Below are 27,161 nucleotides of genomic sequence, written 5' to 3'. Positions count from 1 at the left end.
CATAATTTACTAAATGCACATCATGCTGTATTGAAGAAGACTTGAAACTAGCGATTGAGACCATAAACTCATGTTTACAATGTTTACTGAGGTAATAAATCAAGTGAAAAGTAGGCTCATTTTGTCATCTCCCTGCTGGCTATTAGAAAGAATGCAAGTTTATGGCACTTCATCAGTTGCCCACTGATTGAACTACAACATGACTGCTGCTGTTGTTGACTTCAAATGTCTTTTTGTCCTGTGGATTTCATTTTCTCACAGCAGAGCTCAACACCGTTCCGCATCCAACTCTTTCTCAGATTTCACAGCTTCTCACCAGCACATTAACACACCATCAACTTTCAAACGAGTGATAATTTACTTTTAAATGCATGACCACTCAATGACCACACCGGCTGTGGTTGTCACTATGAGTAACTAGGAGTGGGTGATATGGATAGACATCCTCTGTTACTGTATTTGGCATTTTATATTGTGATATCCATGTATTTTGCAAGGTTAGTTAGTTGGAAAATAAATGGAGAAACCTTTTCTATAAATTGACCAGACTGGAATTTCTGATTTGTCAAATCCAGTAATGTTAAATAGCCAATTGTTTGTTATAGTTATATGTTCCTTCTTTCTGTCTATAATGGCTATTGAAACAGAGATAAAAACAGTATAATTCAGACACCAAATGTATTATTTACATATGAAATAGTTTTGGCCCTGAAAAGAAGAAGAATTAAATGATTCAAACTTCCCTTTAGTCGACCACAGTCCCCAGTGTTGTATGACAAATACCCTTTGATTATGAATTAGTTTTCCAGTCCAGAAAGACGTCAGTGAATCCTTGATGATTATTGAACCACAACGGTGCAACTGCGCTCTAAATATTGAATATTATAGTCTGGTTAACTTTGGGTCCTCTGCAGTCTATTCGGTGGTTATATTGAAGAGGTTTAAACTGTGATTTGTCAGTCCATAGTGTGTTCATCTGATATTCCATTAATCCACTTCCAATAGTGCTAACCCTAGAGTCTCAGGACTAAAATTAGCAACTGCCACCTGCCAAACACAGGGCAAATGTTGACTTTGGCAGGTAAAAACCATGGCTTGTTGTCCTTATATTAGGAAATATTATTTTTTAAAAACAATTCCCAAATTAAAAATAGTCAGGGATTAAGGTTACATGCTGTATTCCATATTTCTACTGTCTGGTAACACTGACTCAGTGTCTACAATTCTGAAGCATTCTGCATAGATTTCAGAAGTGGCAGACAAAAAAAATGGAGAAATGTTCAGTGACCTGCCACAGTGGCAGGAGAGGAAAAAAACCTCTTTTCAGACCCTGCTAGACTAGACTTCTGTTTCTATTGTGAAGTCTGAAGAAGAGCTTTGGTAAAGCAACACGTTGCAGCTGTTAATTCCAGCTTGTTCTATGCCGCATAATGGTGTTCTTGACAGGAACTGAAACAGGAACCTTTGTTCTCCATGTTCTAAACAAACCCTTCATACAAAATAACATCTATCATAAAGATGACTTTCTACAACCTAAAACCATTCAAACATATAGGCCCTGCAAAGTCTGTGAGGGTTCAGGGCTGTACTACTGTCAAATCATTCAGTCCTTGAGGGCTCTCTCACAGACATTTTGAGCCCTTTATGAGCAATTTCTGTAAGTCCGCATTTCTGCAGACTTTGCCTGAAGAGATTACCCCCAATTCATAACGTTGTGATGTTAAACACAAAGTTACCACGGTTACCAGGGGAAGCCCGGAGGCGTAAAAAAAAAAAGGTAAACAAAGAGGACGGCACATGGGTGTTCAGCCAGGCATATTTAAATGTACACAGAAACATTAACATTAAAGATTTAAGATGGAACATAAAAACACATGAAATCAGAGGAAGGCAGCATTAGGCTATATCACACATCTGGTTTATTCATTAGACTATATTACACACCTGGTTTATTCATTAGTCTATATTACACATCTGGTTTATTCATTAGTCTATATTACACATCTGGTTTATTCATTAGAGTATATTACACATCTGGACTATATTACACATCTGGTTTATTCATCAGACCATATTACACACCCGGTTTATTCATTAGTCTATATTACACATCTGGTTTATTCATTAGTCTATATTACACATCTGGTTTATTCATTAGAGTATATTACACATCTGGACTATATTACACATCTGGTTTATTCATTAGACTATATTACACACCTGATTTATTCATTAGTCTATATTACACATCTGGTTTATTCATTAGAGTATATTACACATCTGGACTATATTACACATCTGGTTTATTCATTAGACTATATTACACACCTGATTTATTCATTAGTCTATATTACACATCTGGATTATTCATTAGAGTACATTACACATCTAGACTATATTACACATCTGGTTTATTTATTAGACTATATTACACATCTGGTTTATTCATTAGAGTACATTGCACATCTAGACTATATTACACAGCTGGTTTATTTATTAGACTATATTACACATCTGGTTTATTCATTAGAGTACATTACACATCTAGACTATATTACACATCTGGTTTATTCATTAGACTATATTTCACATCTGGTTTATTCATTAGAGTACATCGCACATCTAGACTATATTACACAGCTGGTTTATTTATTAGACTATATTACACATCTGGTTTATTCTTTAGATTATATTACATACCTTGTTTATTCATTGGACTATATTACACATCTGGTTTATTCATTAGACTATATTTCACATCTGGTTTATTCATTAGACTATATTACACATCTGGTTTATTCATCAACCACTTCTTTTAATTTTGCTGAAGTTTGACAAAAACAAGTAAATAGATTTTTTAACAGTTACCTCTAGTCTCGTAAGTCAAGAACCTGGAAGACGTTCAAATCGGCAGTACAAAATGTAAAATAAAAACCCACAATTGGTGTCGTCAGGGTAACATGACATGTCACCGCAAAGTGCCTTCCCATTCATATTTATACCATTTCAAGCCCTTACAGCCTCTCACACTCAACCATTTACCAGATGACGTCAGTCAAGTCCCTGAGGGTTCAGGACTGAAAGCCTTAGGGGGGATATTATGACTGGGCCATAGAGTAGTCCTCTCAGACATCTGACTGGACTAGAACTCCGGTAAAAGATGCATTGAACAGTCTGTCTGGCTATATTTTATCGATTGTCCACCAGTCCACTGATGTCCCGGTATGCCAGATGGCCACTACACCACTGTCTACAGACAACCCCTTTTTTCTTTTCACATAGTCATTGGATTAATTTCTGATATGTTGATCTTATTAGTGGAGGTGATACAAATACCACTCAATACATTCAAATTAAACAGTCTTGTAAAAGACACAGAATTAATACTTTGTTGAATGTGATATTTAGGTATATCCCTTTTGTGTGTGTCCCGGTATGGAAGTAAATTCCCATCTGGCTATATTAAACGAGTATTCTGTCTGCCTTCGGTGCTGGTATCCACCCTCAGAGGGTGACTCAAAGGCTTTTTGTTCGCCAGCTTCCATTTAGCCTAAAATAACTTGATCTCAGCCCTATTTTCATTTCTCCTTCCGCCTACACACAGCATCAACCCAGCCTGCCTGGCACATATGGCTCTTTGAGAAATGCAGCAGGAGGTGGTGGTAAAAGACGGGTTGGGGTGGGGTTCAGCTGTCAATCTCTCATCTGTTTTCCATCCCTTCTATATAATCTCGTAGACTTTGTTTCCATCCGCTGCTTTACCTCCGTTCCTCTTCTATTCTTCTCATATATCGTCTCTTTTCTCGCCTCTCCTTCTAGAAATCTCCATTCAATTGTCAAGTTGTATAAATAGCTAATCTCCAGTTGGGAGAATGGTGTGTTGTTACGCTTCCTGGAGATCTCTGTGGAACTGATACGTAAATTTCAGCCTACATTCAGTCAGGAAGCCCAACAAAATCCTCACAAAAACAATCGGGTTTTGATGACACCAGTTTACAGTCTGGTTCTGTCTGTTTAGTGGCTTTGAATATCTTCTTTCTATTAGATTGTCCCTCGTGACATGACCCCTCACTCCACATAGTGGCTCTGTTCATAACTGAAGGAGCAGAAACACATTCTGATCGTTGGAGCACGTTATAGTTGGGATTTGGGCATCATGCTTGGTTGGACCAAGTCCGTTCCAGTCCATTCCAGTCTGGGCCAGTCAGCGTTGGTAGATACAATTATAGAGGGTGTAATGTGTAAAGATTCTAATAATTTGACTTTGTGATCCAGTTGCTGCCCAAAAGGAGTTATACAATATGACAAAACAAACAAAAAACAAGTTTGTGGTTTTAGGGGGAGTTGCATGCAATGAACTATTCTTGGTGGGAAGTCAGTGAGGGATCATGTACTTGTTGCCAGTTGTTGGAATCTCTGGGAACAGTGCGCTTCTTCCTCTGTATATCCTCCAAAGCTCAAAACCTGCCAAACCCTATGAAGATATTTCAATTAATATATTGTATCTTGTTTGTTTAATCTGGAAAAAAAAACACAAATGTAAAAATGACAATTTGTGGTTTTTATGGGACTTACTGTATGTGCTGGTATTATGTCTTCTGTCCAGTACTTCTGTGCAGAGTCTCTGGCTATAGGGCAGGTTACCAGGTTGGTGAGCACAGGTTTTAGTTTTGGTCTCTATGCAGGTATAATGCTATTAAAAATGTCTACCTCACTAAGAGGACTAGACTTTGTTACGCTGCACTGTCACTGCACCCGGCTGTTGTTTCCAAAAAAAAGGTTTCAGCATATAACTCCCATCATTCTCAACTCCAGTCATTTTCAGATTTCTGTTTGTGTACAGGTTAAACAAACAAGATACAATGTGTTAGTATGTGTTTGTACATGTATATATATTTTTTTATCTTGGACAGAGCCAGGCTAGCTGTTCCCCCCTGCTTCCAGTCTTCATGCTAAGCTAGTCTAAACATGTCCTGACCCTAGCTCTGTACACATGAGTATTGCGGTATTATGTTGTGTGATACTGTATCGATTCTCAAAAACGCTATTGATTTTAAATTATCCTCTTAAAAATCCAATGGCCTGTCATCGGGTCCGGCCGCTATTCGACCTTTTGGAGGTTGTAGCGGGCTCATTTTTAAAGCTAGACTGAAGATACTGGTATCATATGAAACTAAAAAAAACTAATGAATCCATTGGTAGCATGTCATACTAGCTTGTCACGAAGGAGGCTACAGTAAATAACGCTCCAAAGTTATGCTAAATTTTGGAGAGGAAAAACTGACATGGCGATAATCACAGGGGTCCCTTGACCTCTGACCTCAAGATATGTGAAAGTGAATTGAAGTGAAAATGGGTTCTATTGGTACCCACAAGTCTCCCCTTTACAGACATGCTCCCTTTATGAAGGTTGGGGAAAAAACTATGCAGTTTTTTTCATGCAATATAAATGTGTTATTTTTGCCTATTGTAAAAGTGGTGTATTTCTGATGTGTTCTTTATACTATGACAGTTTTCCTAAAATTAAATTTAAACTTGCAATATATCACCTTGCTTACAGTATCGCAATGTATCGCAATATATTGATTTGTTACCCCTGTATCATGATACGTATCGTATCACCAGATTCTTGCCAATACTCAGCCGTATTAACAGACATGACATCGATGTCCATCTTCTCATCTCACGCTCAAAAAGAAAGCATACAAATATTTCCCAAACTGCTGAAGTATCTCTTTAAAGCTGTGTAATTTGTATGACTAGAACTGCAGATAAACATGGTTATTGTAAAATTAAATATAAGTGTTAAATTTGTTAAAAAATTGTCATTTTGTTTTTGGGACATCTTTATGTCATCCTCTTTTGATTAAATGACAATTTTTCTTTTTCAAGTTTTCACTGCTTTAAGGAAAGCTGTAACACTTGCCTCCCCCACTGAACAGTACCCCACAGCATGCAATGTGCTGATGTGCTCAGTAGTGGCCAGTTCCTTCAAAGTGGAGGGGAAACATCTACCCAAAGGTCACCTTTTGTATCAGTCCCTCCTAAGTAGTGGAAATACTTCCATTCCTCCAGCTATTCAGACTTTATATTTGTTCAGGTTCTTTTACAAAGTCATATTTGATTTAGTCAGATGTACATCACTGCTAGTAGAAAAGAAATGCTGCTTATTTAAGCCCCTGTTATTTGGGTCCTTGTACAGTAACGTCTGACTTCACTAACGCATCATTTGAAGTGAATCACTTCCTCCCTCGATTCAGTTGCGTTATATTTTTAGACACGGCGTTGTGAGTACAATGTCTTTCCAGTGAGACTGAGTAATTCTGGACTTCCTACCCATCATTGTTCAAAGAACATACAGTACATCCAGTGTTTAATCAGGGGTGTGTTTTCACATTATGAGGAAACATTCATTCAAAGAGGAGAAACAAATGACGTTCATTCACACTATACTCATTATATAAGTCCGGTGAATTCCTCTATCTCCCATGTCCCTTATTTCTCTATGAAAAAACAAAACATGTAGTAGTGAGTAGTAGTCCTGTAGATGCTACTGCACTTATATGTTTGTTACCGTCTAAAGCCATGGCTCGATGTGTGCTTAATTTGAAAAAGAATATTACATTTCCCACACATGAGCAAGAAAGGTTGTCTGTGGGACTCCATCACATCTCTTAAGCCTTGGCCTTAGACAGTAACAAACATGGACGGGCATCACTCCCTCATCCATTCACCCACTATGATAAATACTCTATGTTAGGTAGTAAATTGAGATTTTAATTGTGGGAATTTCTGAGGCCACTTGTGAAAGTAGTCAAGACCCTCTGTGTTGTAGTGTAAGTATTGATTATGTCCGTTCCGCACAACGTGATTGGTTGATGCCTTTATTCACAGAGCAAAAGCTCAGAAAATTCGACCTTGTTTCGTTTTTTTGGGCTCATAATAATCATATTCTGTGTTAAAGAAATCTGTATTTGGTTCATTTGGTTGAATAATTTTTAATATAGCGTTCTCCTGCTCGTTTAAGGTTGTATCTTGTTTGTTTTAATCCGGACAAAATACAAAGTTTAAAAACGTCATGTTTTGGTTTTATGTGATTTTGTGTGCCGGACTATTTTCATCACTGTGGATTTGACACACTTTTTTGTCACTTTTCCCAGCCAAGAAATACCACGCCACTAGATTGGCTAAAAATTCAAAAACAGTTGTCTTATCCTTGTACTGTATTGTACTGATTTGACATAACCAGTGCTGACATAACATTATACTGTTAACACTTATGTGTTAAAGACCGTATTAGTTGTAGATTTTGCTGCACATCATCAATAATAATAGGATTTAATTTTGAAAGGTGTCGTGTATGTAAGATTTATTCTGCTGGAACTCCAGAGGGAGAGGAGTGGGGGAGGGATTCTACTGATCTCAGTGTGTGTGAGTGTGTGGCTTATCCAAGCTCACTGGGAGTTACTGTAGCTTGTTAGCAGCCCTTCTACCAGTGAGCTGTCAGGTTGTGTTAAGCAGTTGTGTCATGGGCCAAGCAGGACAGAGGAAACTCACACAGACATGCACACGCACGTATACCTATCCCACAACTGCACCACAAATGCAAGAGTGCAAGTACACACACACATGCATGCAGCGTACACATCAACACTGTGGCCCTGCATGGCTGTTCATCTGTAATGAAACTGCCTTGCGAGCAGTCTGAACCCTGGAGCCCTTTCCCACAGTCGCCTGAGATGGGAACTACACAGTTATATAAGATCAGAGAGAGGGGACTTCTTACAGTCCTTTTACCTGCACTAATAAGGGCAAGCTGATTGGACGGGTCCGTCTAGTACACTGAGCAGAAATGAAAAAGACGGGCTTTAAAAGGATATTCACGTTCAAAACGTACCATCCCTCTGCTATCTGTATTTATTAGTATATTTTGGATTTATTGGTTCCAGTTCTTGAATCAACCACCCACTTTTTAAATTTGGTCCAGTGATTTGGAGGTCTGGTGTTGCCCCAAGCAACGGCTTGTTCTTGGTTACCAGCTGAGCCACTCGGAGCCTTTGTGTGTGGGACTTAAAGCCCCCCTCCAGCCAGTTTTACTTCCTGTTTTTTGGTTAACATTCTTTCTCAAACAGAGAATGGGCGTGTGGTTAATAGTCAGTCGTAATTCATCACCACGGCAACCAGATTGCATCGTTTTTCAACCCAGTTTAGATGAATTTACTGTTTATCAGACCACAAATGAGACAAAAATTTGAGCAACACACCAACTCTCTCTGACTCCCTCTCTTCTTTACCGTCTGCTCCTGGCAAGGCGGTCGTCTGGCTGCTGCTGCACCGAGGATCCGCACCGCCACGCGCCGGCCACGAGGACAGATAGACATGTTGCCGAGGTCCGGTGTTTGAAATGCAGTTTCGGGACCTTTTGGAGGTGCACCGTCCACCAGTATCGGCCGCTCTCTCCTCAGCTCCAGCACCGACACCACACCGGGCTGCTCTGTGATTCCTTTATTTCTCTAACAGGACTTTTCTCTGGTTTTCTTTTGGGCTGACAGTTGTGTTCCCCGTCGTTCGGACCTGTTAGAGGCCCACAAACCTCCAAAACGGTATCGGCTGTTTTCCGTTAATTTATCTCAAGTAGGAGGAGACGGTAAAGAAGAGAGCGAGTGAGAGAGACAGTCAGTGTGTTGTGCTAAATCTGCTGGTGGGATTTTGTGTAGACTAATCCACTACGTTGATTGCACCGTTCTCAGCACACACAAATGCCATTGTGAAAATAAACACACTAAAGTAAGGTGAAGGAAAATAAAAAATACCCCTCAGTTAGCTAATACTACAAGTTGGGCTAGCTAATATAAAGCTTTTGAAATTGAAGCCACTCATCAGCATTTGTCAAACATCAGCCTCGTTCTTAAACTGACCAGGCTGTTGCAACCACTCCAATTCCATCTGATAAACAGAACAGTATTTCCAGGTTGTAAAGAGTCGATTCAAAGAGGCAGTCTTAGTCTACCAGCTTCCACCACACACTAACTGGAACCACTGCATTTGTTTTTCTTTTGGTAACATCAATCATGTAGCACAGTGATTTTATTTTAACTCACAATAGAACTAGGGTGGCTCTAGGGATAGCACTGTCACAGCACAGAAAGCACATTCTGGGTTCAAATCCCCAAGGCTTTCCATGTGGAGTTTGTATGTTCTCCATGTGTCTGTGTGGGTTCGGGTTACGTAAAATGAAGACTCTAAATAGGCAGTAAGTGTGAATGTGAATAGGTTATTCTGTCTACGTGTGATAGACTGACAATCTGGTCTACCTGTCTCTCACCAAGTGTATTCTGGGATAGGCTCCAGTCCGCCAATCCTGCACATGATAAGCAGCTCTTTGGGTAGATTGATCAATGAATCTGAAATCAAAATAAACTGTTTTTCTTTATGTATGCACTTCCTATCTCCCAGATTTCCCCCAGTTTCCCCAACCCTTAGTGTGGATTGTGATCTTTGGATGCTTTTCTCGCTATGAGAACTAAAATGATTCTCAAAATCTGAAGGACGGTTTCCATTAAAACGGGACTGTGGGACACATGGCGATGCTTTAATTAAAGGTCAAAAGTTGAAAGGTCTTAACATCTACAACACTAATGTGATTTAATTAAACCCAGAATGTTTATCATTGCCATGATATGACTTGTTTTTTTGTTGGACTTGTTGCCTTGCATTAACTGTTTGTCTTGTGGCTCCTCTCTCTTCCTGTCTTCCAGAGTCTGCAGCTCTCCTCTCAGGGACAGTCTTCTGCAGCCCTTCTCTGGTCACAGGCCTGCCTGGCATCTCTCATCCATACCATTCCTCTTTCCATCCACCCATCCTACCCCTTGTCATGAAAGGCCTGTCCGGTAGTCGGAGTCACCATCACGTGGTCTCCTACGAACCATCGTATGATCTACTGGGTCACCATGTTGACCGCAAGCCATATTTGATCAGTCAGAATGACATGCCTGTGCCCATCCCCATGCCGCATCCAGCTGAGCTGTCTTACTACAATGCTCAGCGTTCCCCGTACCCCTCTGACAGCAACAGCATCGTCCCATACGGAACCTTCCCAAGGAGGTGCCACTCCACCTCCTCGTCTCACCATCCTGAGGTAAAGGATGAGTGTATGGCCATGATACCATATATAGGAGGAGGAGGGGGAGGAGGAGGAGGAGGTGGAGGAGGCTATGGAGGTAAAACGCCCACCCGGGTACCAGCAAACTATGCGGACCCGTTTGAGCGTCAGCCGTCAATTTCCAGAGATGGCTACCATACACTGCAGTACAAACGAGGAGTGCTTGCCCACACTGGGGGGATGGGGGCCAACAACAACAACAATGACAGCCCGGGGAGAATTCGCCACCTGGTCCACTCAGTCCAGAAACTCTTCACCAAGTCACATTCATTGGAGGGGCCACATCAAACACAGTCCTCCAAGGGGGCCAATAATGGGAGCGTTAATGGTGGTGGTGGTGGTGGAGGAGGTGGTGGTGGTGGTTCGAGGGCCAGCCCAGAAGGTGAAACTCCACCAGTGGGAGCGCGCCACCGGAAGCGCAGCAAGAGCCGTGAGCGTTGCCGATCAGCCGAGCCCAAGCATCGAAGCCACCACCACCACCACCACCAGCTCCACGGCTCAGCATCTGCTCCAGGCTCCGGATATTGGAGCTCAGATGACAACCTGGAACGGGAGCTGTGTCTCTACCACCCCCACCTCCACCAACCTCCACCCTCACCCTCACCCTCCATTTCCCCCTCCCCCATCGCCATGACAATGGGCCGGTACCCCGGCAACAGCCACGACAAGTTCCCCCAGACTCCCCTCCCCAGTATGTCCTCCTCGCAGTCCCAGCAATACTTCATGATGGACCCTTACGGCACACTCAACGAGCACACACACACCCACGCACACCACGCCCACACACACCACCATTCTGCACTCAAAGTCTCCCGGAGCAACAACGACGTGAAGTACGCAGCGCCGTCGTCATGTGTGCCAGTTAGTGGTAGCAGCAATAACAGCGGCGGCGGTATCGTTGGAGGAAGTGGCCCCTTGCTGCCACTGGGTCTTGTGGACGGGCCCCTTGTGAAGAAAGGGGCGTGGTCTTCAAGCCTAACGGTGAGCAGGGCCCGAGAGGTCTACACCAACAACAGCAGCCACAACCAGCTACGAGCCAGCGCAGGATCCGGTAACCTAAACCTAGATAGAGCTCTAGTCAAATCTAAGGGCAGTCAGCAGCAGGAGCGCTCTTGCCATTTCTTACAGGTAACTAATTCCTCCCCGACTCCCATCCAAACCAGCCGATTCACTCTCCTCCCCTTTTTTGCTTCCCTTTTCTCCACAACTTACTTTCCTCACCGATGTTTCCTTTAAGTCAGTGATATCCAGTCTTGTATACCTTCAGACTTCAGTCCTACCAAACACTACACTCTCTGACTTTGCTGGAGAACAGCTTCAGTTAGAGAAGGGCAAACCAATTAGTGGAATCCATTACTGGATTTAACAGGTCGCTATTCTGTTTGGAGGTTTTGGAAAATTTAGCCATGAGTTCCAGGACGTACACAATCTGTCCTTGCACATTCAGTTAATAGTTTTTGTCAGATAGGCATGAAGTACTAGTTTATTACCTGTAAAAATGTTAGGTTATCCCAATGCCAAAATCATGGTAGTGTATAAAAGGGAACCTGTGAAACTTGAATAGTTAAGGTTACGCATTGATCTAGAATAGTTAAGGTTAGGCATTGACCTTGATTAGTTAAGGTTAGGCATTGACTTTGAATAATTAAGGTTAGGCATTGATCTAGAATAGTTAAGGTTAGGCATTGACCTTGATTAGTTAAGGTTAGGCATTGACTTTGAATAATTAAGGTTAGGCATTGATCTAGAATAGTTAAGGTTAGGCATTGACTTTGAATAATTAAGGTTAGGCATTGATCTAGAATAGTTAAGGTTAGGCATTGGCCTTCAATAGTTATGGTTAGGCATTGATTTCTCAAAGTCAAGGTTAGGCATTAATCTAGAATAGTTAAGGTTAGGCATTGATCTTGAATAGTTAAGGATAGGGTCGGTCGTCGAGTCTCGTGAGAGTTTTTGCAAGTTTTTGCAGATCTCAGATCAGATTTTGCAATTTGAGAATTACCTTCTAGACACAACCCAAAATCATTTCAGGACACTAGACGTTTGCTTTTTTGAAAGCTCCCAGAATGATCTGTAATGTACAGTGAGAATTATCTCAATCTATTGCCACAATCATTGGGAAAAGTACCCCCATAGTTACAACTTGAACTACTGGCTGGTGGTACTAATAATACCTATGTAGGATCTGACCACTGAATTAATAATGTAGCAGTGTTCATAGTATTCACAGTGGTCTTGGGTTGGAAATATATGAAATATACTATGTTGCTGTTCTAGTTCTTGGGAATTTCAGGAACTCTGATATTAGCAGATTTATACACACAAAGTAGTCATGACAGCTCCTCTCCTATATATGGTAATGGTCCTATACTTACACATATAATTAACACAGAGAGAAGGTAAAATGTAATGCTTAGTAAAGTATAGGATACTGACAAAGATAGCCACTGTATTGTGACTCACTACCTACTGAACTAGAGCGGGATTTGAATCACAGCCTCAAACTTTATTTCATTAGCTAAAGCTGTGTTCAACCTGCTATGACGAAGTTAGAAAGGCCTGTTGGAGATGTGGTGACGTGCCCTCCAGCCAGTGAGCAGAGTGTGCAAAGATTTGCACTGCTTCTAACAGTGTATTCTGGGAATTTTTGAGGCAGCCGGACGTCCAGAGTACTGTAACAATTTTGGCATTGGGACACTACCAATACCTCTTTATCTAGGCATAACACCAGTGAGCAATTTGTTCATTTTTAACAGGGGGGATGGCCCAATGGGAGCATGATCATAAAAATATTATAGGGATATTATAGGAATACTACAGGCAGCAGTGCGTCTCTATAATAATAACTTTATTTATATAGCACCTTTAAAAACACAGTTTATAAACTGCTTTGACAAATAAAGTAAAGCAAAACCAGGATACAAGGCAATATAACAACAGAAAGCCAAACAAAATGAAGATAAAAATTGACACTACTCTGTAGAGTATATAGGCTACAATATAGTATAGAACTTAGCCTTGATAGTTTATAGTTTAGAGAGTATTATAGATCCGAGACTAAACTGACAGAAGGGCAGGTCTCAGAGAAAAAGGCGCAATTACAAATGTGTCTGCTACTTCAGCACCACGGACAGCACCCTGCCCTCTCTCTGCTACCAGGAGATGGAGGTTATTATATTGTTTAACGGTCAGTATAGTTAGCTTGTAGTGAGCTGAAAGAGTCAGCTGTACATATGAAGAAAAGCAGAAAACAGTTAAGTTTGTGAAACATCTTGCGTAGTGTATTCTATAAGATGGGTGTCATGACACAGTTGGGGACCTACGGTCATGGGAAGGGGATAAGTCTGTACTGTGGATCCTTGGCAACTGAGTGCACCTCCTCATGGCTATCTAATAAAAATGGCTGGGGCTGGCGCTTAGGGCATGCATTTCATGCTTTTCTACATCAGCAGTTCTATTTAAATGGAGCTTTACATGACAAGCCTTCCAAGGGATCAGTGGATGTGCATCCCAGTTTGGTGAGCTGCTCTGTGTTGAAGTCCAGGCTCGTTTCTAATAACATCCCCGCATTGCTTTAGTGTTTGGCTGGAATGACTACTGCAACATATTTACATGGCTGGAAACCATGACTGGATATCACTGGCTAAGGCTGGGGACACACTACAACTGGTAATAGGAGGGCTTTAGGCATGATTCAATCTTAACCACGTTCATCAGCTTACATACAGCTTTGAGCCATTCTGATCAAATAGAAAACATGTATATATTTGTACCATATCTGCAAGGTCCTATTATTCCCTATTGTGTCTATTTTAAGACATTTAATCGTATTTTTTTTACAATTTTGAAATTGATTTTTTAATTCCAGAATCAATATAAATGCTTCATTAGAGTCTATGCAGAGGTAAAAGGAAATTACTGCTTTTATTGTTGTAATCAGAGTAACATGACGTCATATCCGTTCCATATCCGTCAACCAAAACAAACCGCAGCGAGCCGAAACGAGAAAGTAGAAAAATGGTTGATGGACTGCGTGGATACGACCTGCACCGTTATATTTTAAATCTAGCGTGGTAAACACTACACATCCAGTATAGTATGGAAACACTTTGGGTTTCACACATTATCAGGAAAAGCCGAGCTAGACATAACGACTAAAGCTGCATGCTAACTCTGTCAGGGAGAGGAAACGTTATCATATTGCGGTAACGTACGGTCGAGCCGGCCGTCACTCTCATCTCCGTGATCAAATTGGCCGGTGCTACAACTGTAGAGCACCCATATACTAACACTTATGTTAAATGCATTAAGTGGCCCCGATGGAGCCGACCATGGATGTATAAAGAGAACGGAGCTGACGGGAGAGCTAGAGACGACCTTGGAGAAGCTAGAGGAAGTATACGTTTGACTAAATCTGGTTTTCAAAATAAGGTGTTAACAAAGGGAACTGTATATAAAAAATACATATATAGAAATAAGATTGATAGGATTATATTCACCAGAAGTATAAAACATTACATGTCCCTTATAAATTAAAAATAAAACACCACTAATTTGTGAGGGAAATGTCTTTATTCTTTGATTTTTGGTTTGCTGGAAAAAAATGTTCCTGACAGTGACTGGTATATTTGACTTCAGGACATTTCTGACTACATACATGCTGAAAATCAAACATTTTTACTGGATTCATTTAAAGATTTTCCAAAGTAAAAGACCCTTAACAAAAATCACAATAAATCGTGATATCGAACCGCAATATAAGCATCGTGAGAGTATCGAATCGGGAGATAGGTGTATCGTCTCTGTCCTAATAAAGTGACGTAACAGCCACACAGATTTGGGTTATTTTACACATAATAACCGAACAGAAAACAACCTGCAGTGGTGTTGAACAGTACAATAAGCTTCCCGCAATTGCCCCGTAACTATTATGGCTAATTTATACACCACACTGGTCTAATGTTAATAAATGAAGTGCTCAATATGTACATTTATTTATAGTGGGGTAATATAACGTTGTTGTAGTGCGTCCACAGCCTTAGAGGGAACATTGCTCCCTACCACCAGTCTATTACTCCCAAGAACCCCACTGCCACCTCCCCCCTCACCTCCACCACTCCTCCTCTCCTGCCTTTACTCCACTCACCCAACTCACCCCCACGCTTCTTATCCACCCACCCCCCACCACCCCGCCACCCTGCCACCCACCTCCACCTCCTTTACTTCCTCTTGGTTTGGGGAGCCTCCCTCTTCCTTCTCCTCTTCCTCCTCTTTCCTCCTTTTTGAGTTGAAGAGAGAAGTAAGTGCAGAGTCAGTAGCAGCCTTACTCTCTGAATGCTAGGTAATCACATGAACTCATGAAGAACGGCATCCTTTTCCTCTTTGTAGACTTCATTTTTAATTTAGTAGTGCTTCCCTTCCTGCCTCTCTACCAGTTATCTTGCCTTTCCTCACTGTTTTTGTCTTGATGGCATGTTGTTGTGCTGTTCTGTTCTGAAGTGCTGTGTTTGAGCGAAGTGTTGGGGAGCTGTTTTACTGATAGCTATTAGCTGTTTAACTACTTATAGGAGGTAGACGAGTTTGAATATGTTTGGCAGTTACCCAGTGGTAGTTCAACGAAATTTGAATTTGAATAGGGTTTGAGTTTATCAACTTTGTTAACTTTTTATTAGCCTTCGTTATATTTGAGGAGCCCAAATTGTGTTGTTTGATTTGAGTAAACTTCCAGACTGAGTAAACTTGCTTATTCATTACTCGTTTATAGCTGCCATACAGTTTTGCACTCTGAAGTCAGGAAAATTTCCGTTCATAACAACTAACTGTCAAACTGAACTGACAACCATCACCAGCAGCAAATCATGTCACGTAGCTAATTAACATAAATTCCGTGAGTAACTTACCTAACGGCCCAAATATAATGATGTGCTGTGTGGAATCTGGTGTCTGTCATCGGCTAAAGATTATTTGTATTATTTGGAGAAAGAAAAACCACTCTACCAATATGAAGGACGGAACCTGCAAAAATAATAATAATACAAAAAATTAATGAATAAATAAATGACTTGATAAATAAATAAATATATCATTAAATGTTGCACAAAATACAGTTTATTAAAAATAAATGCAGCCATTAATTAATTGATGAAATATGACATAAATTGATACTTCTGTTTTAATTTGCTTCTTTATTTATGCATCTATTTTAGGATTCATTCCCTTATTTATTTACACTTTTGATTAATTTTTAATTTTATTTATTTATGTATTTATTTTTATAAGTTTTTTAATTTCTATATTTAGTTTTGCATTTATTTGTTTTATTTATTTCGCATTCATTTAATATTTATTTTTAATTGTACGTATTTATGCATTTATTTATTTATTTCTACATGATTTTGCCTTTGCATTTCACCCCTTATTTATTTCCACAAACTTATTTATTCATGTATTCATTTCTTTACACATTTCTTTTTATAATTCTTTATGCACTTCTGCCTCATTATGCAAATGAGGGGGTCGTACTACCATGCCTCTGCGATTGCGAATGGACTGTGTTTTTTTATAGTTCAACAAGACAGAGTGGTGAGTCCTCTTTAGTGAAACGCTCAGCCTCTTCATCACATCTGTTTGAGTTTATACAAACTTGAACTTTCATCATACAGTAAAATCACACAGATTTAACCTTAAAAGTGTGACTGACACTATTTGGATCAAGTAGCTCGTGAAAAAAAAGGTGTGTAAACGTAACTAGGCTACTGTTATTTCAATGTGTCCAATACATACAGTATAATCAACATTTTATATCTCACGTTCATCTCAGTTTCATGTTGTGAACAATGGTTAGGCTGCTCCTCAAAACTGTCATGTTTCTGGCTTCTCTCAGCAAACAAAATGTTACTACAAGTCTCGACTGAATCTGTGACTAATGGATTCAATACTGGGTTCAGATGTGATAAAGTGCTATTGAACCAACCCCTTGGAATGAACTGAGTTATTTTTAACTGAACTTACAAATGGATCCAGTGAGGGATTTGGGACCGGAGGGGATAAAAAGATCTCAAATCTACGGGGGTTGCTCTTAAATGTAAATATTCTGGGAGTCAACCCACAAGCAGTGATTGAGCTGCATTTCTAAACTGACTATTGAGATTACAAACTAAATCTTTTTTTAACGGCCCCCTAAATACATTCTATATCTGGGAAATATTGAAAAGTAAAATAAGAAAAGTCTTTCAATTCATTCCAATGTGTAGTAAGTAGCTGTACGAGTTAAATGGCCTCCCCGGCACCTGCTGCTGGTGTGTATTTGTTGCCTGTACTGTGCTGTGTGGGATAACCTTGTGTTTGAATGTGTGTGTGTGTGTGTGTGTTGTGTTTGAATGTGTGTGTGTGTGTGTGTGTGTGTGTGTGTGTGTGTGGTTAGAAATTCTTGTATGACATACATCAGCATTACCAACACAAGAGTGAACATTCAAATTACCAAGAGGCGTAAAGCCTACCTTGGATTGTGAAACACCGTCTGGGGCTTTTATATTATAGCTCAGCTGCAGGGAGAACCAGGCCTTTATTAGAGACGCTATCATATTCCCTGGCTCAGAATGGGTCTTTATGGGGTGAGTACACACAACAGTAAGCATGATCAGTCCGCGTAGAGTAAAGGCAATGAGTCTGTGTTATAGATCCCGGCGGATACTGGATTTTTGGGGTTGATACCGAAAACTTCCAACCTCAGGAATCCATTGGTTCTAAACAATCCAATACTAGCTTTCTGTGAAGGAGGTTTAACAACGTTCCAAAGTTGCCCTAAATTTTGGAGAGGAAAAACTGTCCTGGCCATTTTCAAAGGGGTCCCTTGACCTCTGACCTCAAGATATGTGGATGAAAATGGGTTCTATGGGTACCCACGAGTCTCCCCTTTACAGACATGCCCACTTTATGATAATCACATGCAGTTTGGAGCAAGTCATAGTCAAGTCAATATCTATCATTGTTTTGTGTTGTTAATTGATTTCCAATATTAAATATATACATACATTTGCATAAAGCAGCATATTTGCCCACTCCCATGTTTATAGGACTATTAAATACTTAATAAATCTCCCTTTAAGGTACATTTAGAACAGATAAAAAATTTCAGATTAATGTGTGATTAATCCTGATTAACTATGGACAATCATGCATTAATCATGATTAAATATTTAAATCGATTGACAGCCCTACTCTATACTATTTAAAACACTTCTGCATAAACAGTCTCAGGTTTTAGCGAAGATGCATGTGTTTGTGAAGTAGTGAGCATCCACCTGGATCAAAGAGACTTGGATTATACTGCACCAGTTGTGTGAGAGTTTGTAAACTGAAGTTTTGATATAGTTTTGCTGTTGTTGATATACAAATGATGGGTTTGGCTCTGAAGTATTCCTTTAAGGTTAGGGAAAGATATGGATGATGATTAAAAGAAACCTGCCGGTAGGAGACGGGATGATAAAAAGTCGAAAAATATGTGGACATATTCACACACATGCAGTCATTTACTGTTGGGCTAGGAAGTGTGAAAAACCGCACTGAGTTTAGTTCAAATACAACACAGATCATGATTGTTTGAAGTGCAGATTAGACAGCTATGTGAATGTGGTTTTAGTAAACAGCAATGAAGTACTTTCAGAGCAAGAGAGAAGCTTTCAGGATTTCATGTTTAAACCTGAAGCACAAAGACAAAGTCTCAGAATACAGACTCAAAAGACAACTGACATTTTCCCTTTCAAACAATATCTTTGATTGTGGCAAACAAACATAACACAGAGAGCAGAGCTGCTGCATCAGTTGTGTCAAGAGAGAACACATTAAAGCTGTCCCCACTCCCCTTGGCTCTATGTGTTTAATCTGCAAATTATTATCTTCAGCATCTCACCAGCACGGCTGCTGGCTGCACTGTTACACTACTCTACCTGTTATTTCTAGTGCTGCCGCCTGAAGCCATCAAAACAGCCAAGTGTTGCCAAGGAAACCATCCACAGCCTGTAATATGAAATACACAGGAGATGCTCTGGACATACACACTGTGAATGTGACTCATTTCTTAAAACATGGACCGACAGATGTTGTCTTGTTAGACCTCAAAATGCCCCAGCATCTGCACTAATGACTGAGTACACCATAGGAAGCAGGGCTCCTCTGTTCCTCAGCCATTACAGTGGGATGAGTATTGAGCTGCAGTGGAAGTGAGGCCTGTGCGTGGGTGAGAGGCGCTGCTGATGCTACTGCAGCTGGTCCTTTCCCCGCATTCTCTTTTTATAGCCAAACTGCTCATTTGTGTCTCTTTGACGTCACACACATACAGAGGGAGAGAGACAGAGACATTGAGCCCAGCAGATCGGTTCAGCCTCTTTCCCTCGGTGATTCATATATAATTAGTCAGAATAGCGGTGCAATTCTCCTGCTGTCTGTCTCTGTTGTTGTCTGTCAAATCCTCACACTGGCCTCTACAGTCTGAAGGCAGTAGAGGTGCTGGGTTCACTCCAGCTGGCACAACACACACTAAAGGTGTGGCTAATTAAAAATAATGAGCTGTGGTGGATCGGATATATAGATTATTAGCTACGTATACAGACATCATGTAGGTTCATCACAGCTTAACATGCTATTATTATTAGTAAAGTGAGTAAAGCAGTCAAAAGAGATGACATGCATGGAAGCCCATGGTGTCAGGGTTTGGTTCTCTTAAAGGGTAACTTCAGTATTTTTCAACCTGGACCCTACGTTCCCAGGTTTTTGTGCCTAACTGGCTAATGGAGACAATAGTTTCTGATATTGGTCCATCTAGTATTTAGGGAGAGCGCTGTAGACGGCAGCCGCTAAACAGGGCTGCAATGTAATCGTTGGGGTCAATTCCTCACCGTCAATGTAGTCCGCTAAAAGAGCTCGTTTTTGCTACTGATAGGCTCAGATTGTTATTAAAAGTGTCCCTACAGAGAAATAAAATGTTTTCCTTTAAACCTTTAGATTGATCCGGTCTGTTTGTTATAGTGTCCCAAGTCCCGCTCAAGGAGAAGTCTCATTCTGAGTCTCATCTCGCGAGATGTGACTTGTTCCCAGAACGGTGATTGAGAGTTGGAGAGAGGAGTGCTCAAGCCCCAAGGAAGAGCGCCGGGCTTTGAAGCTAATTTTCGTAGTGGCCAAACGGTGGTACTACAACTTCCGTGTCCGTCACGTGATGCCAGAAGTCAATGTTGATTTATTTGTCACGTAACGGATGTACTTAAATAACGCCACTCCGGCAGTTATTGTAAGCCAAACCACAATCTTTTTCCCAAACCTTACCAAGTATTTTCCTGAGACTATATGCATGTAACAAGTGAAAATTGAGACGTGTTGCCTGACATTCGTAAGAAAACGCACAAAGAAATGAGGATTTTTTTTTTTTAAGATATAAGAACCGCTGTGTGAGGATGCGTTGCCCATTTAGTCACTTAGACACAAAAACACGGGAAAGTAGGGTCCAGGTTGAAAAATGCAGAAGATCTCTTTGGAAGGCAGCGTGCGTTATAGACCGTTGTCTCGCCTGTCACACACAGGTGTAACTAATAGCATTAATAATCGCTGCATCCCAATTCAGGTGTGCCAGTTGCAGGGTTCTGGTGTTGTGCCTGCTGGCTCTCTGTCGTGGCTTAGTGACACACAGCTAAGTGGAGCAGAGCCTCATTATTACTGTTATTAGTTCCACCTGAGCTTTCCCTTCTATGACTCAACATGTCCACTGCGAGAGAGCGCTATGGTAACGCAGATCTGCATGAGAAACCTGGAGTTTTATCAGCCAGCTCTGTGTTATTGGGATGTCATTATCAACCATAATGTTGGAAAGAAGAAACGAAACAAAGAAGCTCTTAATAAATCATTCTTAATGTTTGTTGGTTCCACTGTGAGGAGAAACACCTGTAATAGTCCATAATGAGGCATTTTAAAATGAGCACATTATTCCAGATCACTTCTTTTCATTATTGTTATCTCCTGTATAATATAATATTTGTATAGGAAACACTGTACAGTGATTTAACATTGCTATTATATAATACTATATTTGTCTCATATGGTATTGTAATGACTGCTACATTTGTAAAGTAATGTCACATGTTAATGAGACATTTCATTGGTGTCCATGTCAAAGTCAGACAAAACAGTTATTATAAGAAAGTAGTTATTAGCCAATTGCACCAATTAACCGCCCTCAAACTACAGGCCTCTGCTTTACCCTGCTTTATTCTCTTTATCATTTCTGTTTTCTTCTTTAGACACGGATGTGAGAAATACATACAGCGTATAGTCACTGCACTGTTCGCTAGTACTTGTAGTGCTATTTTATTTAAAAATTTTAAAATAGCATTTCTACATACAACCATAATCATTTGCACATTATTACCTTTGATTGGTAGACAGTATTATTACTGTGAGGAAACAGGAAGTAGTTTTGTTGCAGTTGATTTTTTTTTAATATATAATTTCTCAATGCAGTTTGTAGCAGAAATTCCATTCAACTCCATTGTTTTGGCATCGAGGCAGAAATCTCAGAGACACATATCTGAAAATTGACTATTAAAACCCAAACTATCTGACTGGATGGATATCTATGGAAGCCCTGAGAAAAAAAAATTCTGGTGATCCATTTTCTAAGTCAGATCTAAATTGTTTCCTTTCCTGTGTTTATGACTGACTATTACTAACTCGCTGTCAGACCAATAGCCGATTGGTTACGAGACTATGTAAATTAAAAGTCAGCTAAAATGCATTTAGTCCTATCTAGAACATGGGGTAGTGATGCACTTCAGCCTCTTGTGGCCAAAATGAGTATTACAACATAAATTTCACACAAAAATTCACCTGCCTACATTTTTTTCACACCTGTTTCACAGAAAAAAAAGGAACTTAGAAAGATTAACTTTGACTGCCTTCATCTTATTAGGTATCTAAAATGTGTTTTGCTGCTGCCCCCGTCCACAGCAGTACGCTGCTTTGCTCCCGTGCTGGTGCTCCTGTCTGTTTCTCCAACTCCATCTACTGTAGGTAATACACTGACTATGGAGAAGTACCTCATACAACCCCACTGAGAAACATCCCAAATATCCCTTTAAGTCATAAACACAGGAGATAAAACAAGAGTCTTAGAAAATGGATCACCATAATTTTTTTTTCTTGCCTCTCCGGGCTTCTGTAGAAAACAAGAGGGATGTTAGAAATGTATTTTTTGGGGTGAATTGACTGATCAAACCCTTTAAGTCAAACATTAACATCCTGTTTGATCTTGTTGCTTCCTTTCTTTTTATTCTGTAAACTTTAGTGCTATATCGTTATGATAATTTATAAATATAAGCTTGTTCAGTTAATTTATTTATAACTGCACAATCAGTATCTGACCTCATAGAACACGTCTGTCTCAATTAACAAACAGACCCTCGGGTAAGATCAGTGCAGATACATAATGTAAAAGCACACACACACGCACACACACACACACGCACACACACACACACACACACACACACACACACACACACATGAATGCTCATCCACACATTAGCCACTCTCCTGTGCTCATGTACGGACACAGTTCTGTGTTGGAGAACTCTTGGAAAGCAGATGTGTATGAATTAGCCAGAGAGAAATTTCAGATTGACTCAAGCACATACACGTATACTGTTTTCCATGTTAATTAGCCAACAGACTGCACCACAGCAGTGTGAGAGCTGTGTATGGATGCATGTGTGTGTCAAAAGAGTGATGGATTAAGAGAAATGCCAGCCATCAGTTTAGTCCAGTCTGTGTTAATGCATGCTAGATCTCGCTCTGTGTTGTGTTTTATGGTTGTTGTACGGCATGCAAGCTCTGTCTCTGTAGTTTCCATGTACCATCAGGACAGTTTAGTTAGCCAGTTTGGTGGCTGGGACTCAGACAGCAGTGGAGCGGATCGTCCTGACAGTGTTCCTCTGTCTTCTCCGCCTCTCGGGCATCAGGTACCTCAGGATGAGTGGAGCGGCTTCTCCCCGCTGGGGAAGGAGGAGGACATCCCCTGTCGGAGGATGAGGAGCGGCAGCTATGTCAAAGCCATGGCTGAGGACGACAGCGGGGACTCTGATGGGAGCCCCAAACCCTCGCCCAAGGTTCAGGCACGCCGGGCCAGCTACCTGAAGGCCACACAGCCATCACTGACTGAGATGACCACTCTACAGTAAGATGTCATTCTTTCCCCCCCTAACATTCTATATTTAGCATGAATCTCAGATCTGAATCTTGTATTGAAATAAGGCTTGGGCAGACCTATTATTTTGTTCTTTTACTCAAATTTGATTTTAGGCTACATTTTAAAAGGACAAAGCTATTAGCATTTTCTTTTCTTCCCTGCATTTCTGTTTGATTTTATCGCCAATCCAAGGCCATTTTGGTTCTGAAATATTACGAGCAGACTTTTCTTAAAAGGCACAGAGCACATTGAGGTCCTGCAGTTGACGTCACAGCCTCTAACAGCCACCATACAGTACTGGCAGACAAAAACATGTTATTCTCTTTCCTGCTGGCATGTAAACACTTTAATATTGAGTGCTGAGGTTCACATCAGGTTAACATGACTGTTAACAAACAGACATACAAAGGAAGTACTGTGTGTGAGGTCAATTTAATCATCTCCCTCTTTACACTCATCACAGAGATAAGTGGATATCTGCAATTAAAAGCATAGTGACAAAGGACTAGAAACTCCAGAAGAAGAAACCATTGTTGTGGTTGAACATGGAGTTCACAAGGCTTCGCAGTGATCATGTTTTAACAGCCCAGTCGCACAGCGGTTTGTGAAACAGTCACGAAATTGAATGTATTAATTTGTGTACATAAACACATTTTTTCGCGATGGTCAGCACAAAATCAATTCATATGTAATCCACGTAATTGTGAACCGGGAAGTATAGCGAGCCTACGCCACATAGGGAGGAGGTCGAAGTGGGTATGTGGGTCATAAAACACAGGACTTTTACCCAGAAGACCGCTGTGCGTCTCGTGTGAAACCAGAAGTAAACGTTGATTTATTTGTTACGTAACTTCCGTACTTAAGTTACAGCATTTATTATGTTAGCCCACAGACTGGAGCAGAAATTGCATCACGCGTTGCTGGACATTTGTAGGAAAACGCACAAGAAATAGTTGAAAGCCGTGTTGAGCGTTATTTCACGAACTGCCGTGAGACTGAGTTGGATATACTGAGAATCATATATTTAAAAGTGAACTATACACAGCATTAGGTGCAATGAGTCAGGAAACATAAGCTACTCATGAAGTTACTATCCAACCCGATATCACACCAAAGCGTGTAATAGACCCGCCTGTCCACCAGAGGATAGTGTGTCTGTGTCACATTTTGCCTCGCCGAGGTGTGAATATTCCACGCCTGTATGAAGGTGCAGTAGCCTACCAGCAGGGGGAAACAAACCACTTCATTAGGTTTAGGAACAACATTAAGGTTGTGTTTAAAATAACTATGTAAACTAAGTAAAATACGTACAGAAACAGTGTAGCATCAACTTACAAACAAAACAAAACCGGTGATGGACACCGGCATCACCGGTCTCCTGGGTGACAGTCCTGTGTTTGTTGGACACGTCCACCTCCCCTCCCTCCCACCAGATGCAGTCTCTCTCTCTTTTTATTTTACGTCACTAGCTCTGAGCGTAGCATATTCATGCGGATGCATTTACCTTGCAGTCAGAACAGACTACATGGCGTGAAAATGGCACACCTAAAGCAAGAACGGCGTTCTTCTTATTACATGTTTTTGCCTTGCGCATTATCGTGTCATTCACACGTTTTTTCGCGTGACCGGGCTGTACTGTTGTAGCCTAATTTCATGAATGAATGAATTTAATGCTGTGATCCTTATTCAAGTGTTATTATGATGCACAGCACATTTGGCGTGTTTGTCACTGAAGCCACGTTCCAATCAGCCTGCAGCAGGACGTGGTGTTTGCCTTTACATTAGTCTGATTATCTAATAGAGAAACAGATGGGGCTCATTGTGTGGGAAGAACCTGAACTCATATCAGAAAGAACCAGAGGTGGGCTCAAAGCTAGCTGCTCATTATACATATGGATCAGTTTTTATTACTCTTTTTTTTCATTTACCTCTGCAATGTACTGTGTATTTAAAATACTAGTGTAGTCCACATTCAGGGCATGGGCGTGGGCGAATGCCTCTGTTCAGAATAGGTCGGTCGCTCGACCCCGTTATTGCTGCTTGCTTCAGTCCACACTGCACTGAAGCCCCGCCCCCGCTCCTGCACAGAGCGGTATCACTTGTTTATTTTAAAGTTTATTAATATTGAATGTGTCGCGTGTCCAAATTGCACCAACTTCAACACAGCACGTCCTTGGGTCCCCAGCAATAAACCCACCAAGTGTGAAGTAGATCAGATGTGCGGTTGGACACACAGACACACAGACAAACAGAGATTCCTTGCTCTATCGTCAGATTGTTTTACATATTACAGTTTGCTCCATTTGCATATTTTTTTTTACACAATCAACTTCTTCATCAAATTCTTACAGTACTCTTCAAAATATCAAAATCAAAATCCCCAAATATTAGAGAATGAACTTGATTAATATGAATATTAGATTGATATGATTTTCCGCACTGAAGAATTCTTCAAATTGACTTTTAATCTGATGGATTTAGTATGTTAATACACAAACCAATGAGTAAGAACCAGTAAGAACATTTAGATACACTTGAGAATGGTGATATTATGTTTTGTGATACCGTATTGATTCTCAAAAACACTGTATTGATTTTAAGTAATAGTTTAAATGCAAAGATCGGTGGCAGACTGAGACAATTGCGCAAAAAGTAGAGCTATGATGGATGTTACAGAGACCAGATCCTACTGTTCTGTTTGCATAAGAAAAGTCAACTTTTTTGTTTTGCATACGGTGGTGTGTTCTTTATACAACAGTTTTCCTAAAATTTGAATTTAAAAGGTGCAATATATCGCAATATATTGAATCGTAACCCCTGTATCATGATATGTATCGTATCGTATCAAATACACAGCTCTACACACCAATATACACCCAGTGTAATGCCTCATTTTTGACATTTAGTGACTTGTATTTTTAAATTGTTCGTGGTAAAATCTACTTTATTTGGCAGAATTTAAATTTTAAACCTGCAACTATGATTTATTTGATGTCCATTAGTGCGTTAGTACATTAGTACATAGTGTATTCGGCTCTAAACCCAATCCAAGTTTTAAATCCAAATGTTTAGATCAAATTCTGATGAAGCAATGTAAAACCTTATCCCTGATGCAGTACAGTCTGCCTCTTCAGTCTGATCTATAGCAGGAAGCCAGAAATATCACCTTTCCCTAATTAAGCTTTCACAGCTCTCTAAATAGTGGGAGTAATTACAGAGAGTAGTCGAGGGACGGCCGCTCTGCTTTCCCTTTCCTCTCCTCTTACTGTGTCACGTCTCGCTGTTCATGTATGGACTGTCTTAGAATCAGCACACATATAGCACACTATAGGTGGACTCCTGCTAAAACCTAGCTAACAGTGGTTCCTTTCACATTGAGCTCAGTCAGTTCTGTTACAGCTCAAAAAGTTTCAGCAGGAGAGGGTTGTTTTGAAAAGAAGTGGACTGATCTCAGCCCTGGGTCCTATGGTTTTTGCCGTGTTTCAGTTTAAATGTCACTCTCATTGATTGTGCGTCCCATCTATTTTGTCTTTGTGGACCAACCAAGTGCAGCCGGCGCTTTAGCCATCCTCTTTGCCAACGATAGCTGACAGCCATAGGTTTTCCATCCATCCATACCGTTCTCGTGAATGTGATATCTCAGGAACGCTTGGAGAGAATTTCTTCAAATTGTGTACAAACATCCACTTTGACTCAAAGATGAACTAATTAGATTTCGGTGGTCAAAGGTCACTGTGACCACCAGAACTTAATACATTGGGTGACATG

The 27,161-nt window shown here is 40.5% G+C and overlaps 1 protein-coding gene across 7 annotated transcripts in view; it reads left to right on the top strand.

Moving 5' to 3' along the window:
- LOC141777703 (disks large-associated protein 1-like) overlaps positions 1 to 27,161 on the top strand; it is a 125,579-nt gene that overhangs the window by 40,418 nt on the left and 58,000 nt on the right. For 5 of the 7 annotated variants that reach the window (XM_074652212.1, XM_074652213.1, XM_074652210.1 and 2 more), the window contains 2 exons: positions 9,759 to 11,290; positions 23,167 to 23,381. In XM_074652212.1, coding sequence (XP_074508313.1) covers positions 9,875 to 11,290; positions 23,167 to 23,381 — 1,631 coding nt within the window. In that variant the 5' untranslated portion in view covers positions 9,759 to 9,874. The remainder of the gene's footprint in view (positions 1 to 9,758; positions 11,291 to 23,166; positions 23,382 to 27,161) is intronic. The other 2 variants (XM_074652214.1, XM_074652216.1) reach the window with 2 other exon arrangements.

Source organism: Sebastes fasciatus, chromosome 11, assembly GCF_043250625.1.
Source record: "Sebastes fasciatus isolate fSebFas1 chromosome 11, fSebFas1.pri, whole genome shotgun sequence".
Lineage (NCBI taxonomy): Eukaryota > Metazoa > Chordata > Actinopteri > Perciformes > Sebastidae > Sebastes > Sebastes fasciatus.
The sequence above is the reverse complement of the archived record's forward strand: the minus strand, read 5'-3'. Positions and strand labels throughout refer to the sequence as shown.